The sequence below is a fragment of the Vollenhovia emeryi genome, unplaced genomic scaffold (assembly GCF_000949405.1).
Source record: "Vollenhovia emeryi isolate VEMERY1.0 unplaced genomic scaffold, V.emery_V1.0 DF939180.1, whole genome shotgun sequence".
NCBI classification, from domain to species: Eukaryota; Metazoa; Arthropoda; class Insecta; order Hymenoptera; family Formicidae; genus Vollenhovia; species Vollenhovia emeryi.
The window spans coordinates 525,624-532,731 of NW_011967186.1; the positions used below are offsets into that span (position 1 = coordinate 525,624).

Sequence of the window (7,108 nt, forward strand, 5' to 3'; positions counted from 1 at the left end):
TTCTCGTTCATTTCATCTGCTCGATTGGCAGATCTTAAATAATTTCCAACAATGTTAAATATTAAGCGAGATATAAACATCATGTTTTATTTAAAGCGACGCAGCCTCGGTGCGACTGTTATTCTTTAACCGTCGTGCGCATCCCCCTTGCACGATGACGCGAGAGTTACCGGTTTAACATCCGTGTGTCACGGCAGCTAAATCGATTTCCTCTTTTACATATCTCAACGATTTCTTTAACCCTTTAATAATAGCCGCAGATCCAGTTATGTGAGTCTCATCCGTTGACCGTTTCTCGTAGACCGCTTCCTTTATCTCACCCTTCTCGAACATTTCACCAACGGTACGCGCACATATGACTTTGTACATACAATGTACGTCTACAAAAAGAGGGAAAAGTCTCTTTCCGAGACGTGGCAGCTTGTGAGATAATTTTATTAAACTTTCCCACGCGCCAATTTTATTAAAGCTTTCCGATCAAACTATAAATTTATCAGTAAACGATTGGCAGGAAAGTAAAGAAATGCCAACTGATTCGTCTGTTTCCTAAATTAAACCTTTTTCTATCATATATTCTTAATTCTATTTAGTCCACTTTTAATTAATTACATCGCTTTCCTCACTTACATATTATATCTCAGTTTTCTTATCGTTGAATCGTCGTTTTTCATTCCGTAATCTTTAACGCGTTGCGCTGCAGCGCTATCTCTGTAGACATATCTACGGAGTTTAAATTTTTCTTCAATATATACACTGAAAAAAAATTTAAGCTACCGTAGCTAATCATGGTTTGCTAAAAATATTTTGCTGCCGTAACTACAAATTTCTAAACCACAGCAAACGGTTTGCTGACGCACCTAATACAACAGGCACAGTAGCAAAATATTTAACTGTCACAACTAAATATTAGCTGTCCATATTTTACAACTTTCTTTCCGTGTATACAAATATACACTATTTAACTATGTACAATATAAATTACGACTTAAATTATATACATATATATAATATTGTATAAATTCTTTTCTACTGCAAATGATTATATATAAGTTGCAAAATACAAGTTTTACTATGCTGTGAAAGCATTTACCAAGCTGGGGGTTGATCTGGAGCGACCCTGTCGCTCAAGGTGCTGATTTTTGAGAACATCGACACGCGCCACCCGCAGCACGCGATATGCTGCTGATGGGAATTGATTCATCGACGATTCACGCGAGATCGACGTGAATCATTCGGCAAGAACAGTTAAATGAATTCTCGTCGACGCGCAGCGTCAACTATGCGGGTACCAACTAGCCACTGGGGGAGATTACCGGGGTAGATAATTGGTTAATGACTCCCGCTACTCTGATCTTTTTCAGCATGCTAGTATAAGCGATCGATTACTTCTCGTTCGGTTAAGCTGAGAACTTCGTCTATCGCCACGAAAGTCTCACGCGCACTGGTATAATAAAATTCACCAGAATTATATATTTAACGTAAAGAATTATTTAACGCCAGTACATGATTAACCAACGTAGAAAATTGCTAGACGACGCTTGACTGGCAAACTCTAATTCAAGAAGTTCATTGCGAAAAACCTCTTGCGAACCCTGCCTGAAGTAATATTTAATGAGTTTCTTTAATTAAAATTTGTCAGCCAAGCGTCGTCTAGCAATTTTCTACATTGGTTATATATTTAAATTCGAAGGAATAAGGACTGATCCGAATTTGGTCCTTACTCTATAGGACGAAATATCATATTACACAGATATTCAATCGGTCACAAAGTAACTCCTATTTATGGTATTAATTTATATTTTATAATATCGAGGATTATGTTTTAAGAAAAAATATTGGGAAAGAAGAATATTGGTGACAAAACGCATGTAAAGATTTTAAATTTTACAATCCCTCGAAAAAAATAGAATTTTCTTTTTAAATTCATCCCTTCCTTGGCTCGATCTCAAATTTAAAGAGCAATATTTAAAGAGCTGTAGTAAACATCTGTGCGGTGCTGGAAGAGTATTAAACACATGCAAGTTTATTACGACAATCCCAGGCATCTTTGTCATTAAAATTTTAATTTAATACAAAAATATATTTAATGCGGAAGTTGAATTGAGAAATTTTCTTTCCGGGATTACAACTCTCGCGATTTCAAATTGAACGAGATGTCACGATTCACGATTAGCGTAATATCGCGTTATTACTCGTTATTACTCGTTATTTCCGATAAGGCAGATGGCCGGAAATACAGTCCAGTTTTCTCGATGCGGCACGGGTAGTTATTTATGCAACACTTAGTGCGCGACCCGAGGGGCGGCCGCCGAATCTGGGGTGGGAAACAGTGCTTCGGCATTTTTGCATCCCCTGCATTCTCACGCGAGCGATACGAAATGAAAGGCTACCTGTGCAGGAGTATCATTTTTCAGACAGGTACGCGGTGCGCACGTGTATGACTCATTTTCATTGATTTGGTGGTGGTACGTTATTGATGAACGAGGCGCAAAGTAACGACTTTATTTAATAATTGCTTTTCTTGCTAAATTACTTTGTACATTTAGACGTACTTGCTACGCAAATATATTTAATAATATATTTATTATAAAAATGAATATCAAGAAACACAGTTGATAATGGAAAGAATGTGTTAAATTATTAATTTAAGCACCAAGTTTTATTTTAATCACGTCGTTCGGAAGTTTCCTTCAATTAGGCATTATAGAACTTTAGATATCGATCAGTTAAATTAACTAAATGAAGTTTTATTCTCTTGCATATTTAAAATAAAATAATCAGGTACATAATTTTAGTAAAAATATATAATATGTATATATATCTCTCTCTCTCTTTAGTCAATCAACGTAATGCATCACATCTTGTCAAAAAGTCTTTATAAATTTTAAATTATTAATTTTACAAATTGTCTTTTTGTAAATTCTAATGTTTTATAAATTCGCAAATGTATATTTTCTTCGGATTTATTAGCAAAAATTAACACCACTTCTTGGCTTCTTCATGCCAACGCAGGCAATTTAAAGATTCGCGTGGTTTTTGAGACTTCATAGCTTATTTCGCTGTCGTACAGTAAATTCGAAGGGAGAGCGTGCTATTTCTTGAACCCTTCGACCTCCCGACCCTCTAGGCTTTCCTGACCCTGATCCAGACTACGGGTGCTATTGCACACTCGCTTGGTTTCGTACATTTCTATACTCACATCTGCCTTATGTTCTCACGCTATTTTCCTTCCAGCTTAGAGTCTCCGAGTAACGGCGATGAGCTTTGTTATCGAGATACAAGGGGTTGAGCTAGTGTCCAGGAAATAAAAATATCGAATTCTTCTATCATGTCAAAGAAAGCCTGAATCTTTGGAATGTGGATTAATTGAAAATTATAAATAGTTCGAATATTATTTAATTAAAGAAAATTACTTTGAATTATTTTCAATAACGTATCTAAGCTCATATTGCATTTATACGTTTAATTATATCCAAGTTTTTTTTATTTTTTTTTTACCGCTTTTTTGTTACAATCCAATAGTTTTTTTCATTATATTTTGGCTCTAAACATCGTCAAATGACAATTTGATGGAAATTTGGTCACTCTGTTGTTTACCTGTGCAACGGAAACATTTTCTTTTTCGAAGAAATAAATGAGATAAGTTATAAATAATATTAAACAAAGACAAATGAAAAATAACAGGCCAATAATTATACGAGCAATGGAAGGCGAATGTCCATATGTACTTTAATATTTGGTGTATATTTTAAGCGAACGTTTCGGTGTCACAGCACCTTCTTCAGCGCAACTTAGTAAATTACATTAATATGATTTAAATAACACTTAGTCTAATATAGTTATAATAGAATAACCTAGGTCAGCGGGTAAAAGATAATTTCTCTCCAACACTCTAAGGAAGTAAGATCGATCGAACCAACTGGCGGTCAAAAACGGAATTTGTACAGAAGGAAAATTAAGGTATTTCAAACCGCATACCACATTAAAAACGGTGGATAAATTATCGTAACAAAAACAATCATTAGATAAATCGGATCCAATTATTAACAATTATGTACCAGACGAAATAACTATTTAATTTTAATTTTGCGCTGATGAAAGCACTGTGTGCCGAAACGCGTCCGCTGATTTATATTTCAACTGTAACATCTTTGAAATTTAAAATATATATTGCTTTGTCAGTTTTCGTGCTCGTTAAGATTGGCCTCATTTGTTTACTTGTTGTTTTAATAAATAAATAATTGTAGCTTTCATAAATTGTTGAGATAAGCGAAACTTATAACTAAAATAAAATTAAAGCAACAATTTTTAATAAACATGTAACTAAAAATGTCAACAATTTTCTCACTTCGATATACAGAGATTTTCAATTTTCTTATATACAGTTTCAAGGTTTAAATCAATGGTTGTACAGAGATAAAACAAAATTGTAAGATTCACCATTACTTTTTAATTCCAAGCCGGAAAAATCTTTGGCAGATTTTTACGAGTGAGGAATAACAGTTTTGAGCGAGGGACAGGAAAGCGAGAAGTGACATACCAAAGTCAATATAGATAAACATAACAAATAACACATTAGTTCAAATGTTTTAATAATTAATAAATCATACATAAGATTCGGGAAACTCGAACGTTACATCCCGTCCAGTCAGTTGTTTGTACACCGAAGCGAAAGTATCGACCTGCCGAAAGGTAGAGATGAAAATGAATCATACAATGTCAGATCAAAGTTCCATGCAGATAAATGGGAAACATAGCCTACTTTGCACCGATCATTTGATACGCGTATCAAATAGTGTATTTCAGTCGATCAGCCAATGACTAAATCTATTTACTAGTTATTTACTATTTCATACGCGTATCAAACAATCGGTGTAAACTAGGCCCATGACAACTGTACCTTGTGCTCAATATTTGTTTGTTCATTTTTGTCCAAATGAACTTTGATTACTTGCGAGCCGTCGAGTTTTACTCGAATTCGTTTGCCCACAATCTCGACAGGATAGACAATATCCTCCAGCAGAGCGTCGTACACCGAGGTCAACGTACGGCTGAAATAAAAATGAATCGTACAGAATTACAATCAGACTTCAAATTGAATGTTGAGTGAAGTATTGAAGATTACTTTAAATCGTATGCAAACGAACAAGAAAGTATTAATTTGTAGATGTTTAGTTTAGATAATTAGACGATAAAAATAACCGGCTTGGAAGTTATAATTCTTTTGCATGTCGCCACCGTTTTGTTTGATGATACAATCATTACAAAACATGGGATCTTTTCGTCGGTATTTGCAAGATACAAAGTGTTGATAAATGCAACACCAGCGACGTAATCAAATCACGCTCGTTCAATCCAGAATAAGAAACGAGTGTCGTTAAGTTTTCTCACCTCCTGGGACGCTTCTGCTTATTCTTCGTACGCGTTTTCCTCGTCGGCTTCGGTAAGATTTTACGTTCCCCGACGAACATGACGTGCTTGCCAGAGAACTTCTTCTCCAGCTCGCGTACTAATCTGGTCTGAATCTTTTGGAAGGCCTTCAGTTTCGGCATCGGTACGTATATGATGATAGACTGCAAGGAACGCGAGCAGCTCAGCGTGGTTCGTGGCGAGGATATTAAACAGGAGGATACACGAGGAATTAACGTTTACCTTCTTGTTGTTTGTTTCCAGCTCCTTCGCCTTGGTGATATGCAGCTCCCTTAGATGCGACTTCAGGTCGCTGTTCATCTCCAGTTCCAGAAGAGCATTGGAGATGCTCGCCTCGAACTGGTCGATCTCCGTCGCGCCGCCGCTCTTCATTATCTTCGGATTAGACGTGTACATCTGAAAAGAGATGAGATTTTGAGGTTAGCACGTTGTTTACCAGCGGACCCGTTCGCACCGTCCGCGAGGCGCTCGCCGGGCGACGTCGCGTAACAGTGTCAACTCCAGCCTGGACTTCACCAGAATTCTGGAGACGGTCCTCCGACGCGCGAACCCTCGTCGACAACGCCGGGGCGCGGCATTGTAGTGAACGCGCGGCGCGCGACAGCGGAGTCGAAATCCACCGAAATCGCGCAGTGGACGGGCGATCCGAGAGCGAGATCGGTCGTTCCGCGTGCCGCGGATTCTCCGGCGTCGCGCGAACACGGGATTTCATACATCGTCGTGGATTAAAGGGCCACGAGGCGAAACGTTCGAAAATGCCCACCTTGTCCACCTGACCGCCACATGGAAGAGAGCGCCGGGGTTAGGGGAAAGCCAGAACGAATCCTCGTGCGTTCTTCCGCGAGTCGCTGACGTCGGGCCCGGCCACGTGGGTCGGAATCCCTCGCGCCGCTTTAGATCCCGCGCACAATAGAAGAAATATTAGGAACTGGAATGTTGAATATTAAATTACATATCGTGACATTTAAATTCATGAGCTGGAATAAAAATATTTTGACCGTGTGACGCAATTCCCATATTTATATCTTACATTTTATATTGCTTTCGCAGTGTGTTACATTTAATATTTCTTCTTCTTTTTTCTCTGTTCTAAAAGTTAATATTTGTGAATTTGAGCAATACGAATTTAACATTTACTTCTCCACCCGATATTTCTTCAATGCACGGAGCCTTAGGCTAATATCACAGATTTCTATTAATCTGTGCTAATATTACATTTCACGACGGATTTTTCTCACGCGTCGATTGGCCGCGGAACGAAAAGGTTCTCTACGTCTCCGGCCAATCGACACGCCAGAAATATTTCGTCGCGCGACGAACAGGAGGTGCGTTCCGTTTCTAGGCTGCTCCCGAGTGAAGCGAGTATTTGGCGGTATATTTAAACGTTATCACGTAAGCATTTATACGCAAAAGTCTGAGCTCCCGGTCTGTCAGATTTTCAGTACTAGTAGTGAACGTCGAATCACATACTATTATTGCAGTTTGATAATAGAAATTAATAGAAAAAGTGGGCATTTGATGAAATTTTTCCCGACGGATTTGGCTGAGTTATAATCTGAATTATAATAATTTCCCTCATAATTCGTATTGTCAAACGGAGCGGTGTGAACGAATGAATTGCTAAAATGTGCAACTCCAATCTTTTACTCAAGTTAAAAGTAAAACAAAGAAAGTAAAC

General features: G+C 37.8%; 2 protein-coding genes across 3 annotated transcripts in view; one reads left to right on the forward strand and one right to left on the reverse strand.

Annotated features, from left to right (window-relative positions):
* Positions 1-4,575: 4,575 nt before the first annotated feature.
* LOC105563109 (40S ribosomal protein S7-like) lies at positions 4,576-6,327 on the reverse strand. 2 transcript variants are annotated; one of them, XM_012014419.1, is made up of 5 exons: positions 6,194-6,327; positions 5,653-5,826; positions 5,392-5,573; positions 4,901-5,051; positions 4,576-4,682 (listed from the first exon to the last, which is right to left on the reverse strand). In XM_012014419.1, the coding sequence occupies exons 2-5, from the start codon at positions 5,824-5,826 to the stop codon at positions 4,605-4,607; spliced, it is 585 nt and encodes a 194-aa protein (XP_011869809.1). In that variant the 5' UTR covers positions 6,194-6,327; the 3' UTR covers positions 4,576-4,604. The 2 variants fall into 2 exon arrangements, with proteins under 2 accessions (XP_011869809.1, XP_011869810.1); XM_012014420.1 differs by lacking the exon at positions 6,194-6,327 and adding an exon at positions 5,947-6,149.
* Positions 5,769-7,108, forward strand: part of LOC105563108 (uncharacterized protein C1orf50 homolog) — a 4,091-nt gene continuing 2,751 nt past the window's right edge. The window contains 1 exon segment of the mRNA XM_012014418.1: positions 5,769-5,849. The gene's annotated coding sequence lies outside the window, so the exon portion shown is untranslated.

What these genes read in the sequence shown, in the direction of transcription:
- LOC105563109 (XM_012014419.1), bottom strand. Translation starts at nt 5,826, where the DNA reads ATGTACACGTCTAATCCGAAGATAATGAAGAGCGGCGGCGCGACGGAG. An exon ending in AAGCAGAAGCGTCCCAGGAG is followed by an intron (nt 5,052 to 5,391) that starts GTGAGAAAACTT and finishes TTTTTATTTCAG; the next exon opens with CCGTACGTTGACCTCGGTGT. An exon ending in AAACAAATATTGAGCACAAG is followed by an intron (nt 4,683 to 4,900) that starts GTACAGTTGTCA and finishes ACCTTTCGGCAG; the next exon opens with GTCGATACTTTCGCTTCGGT.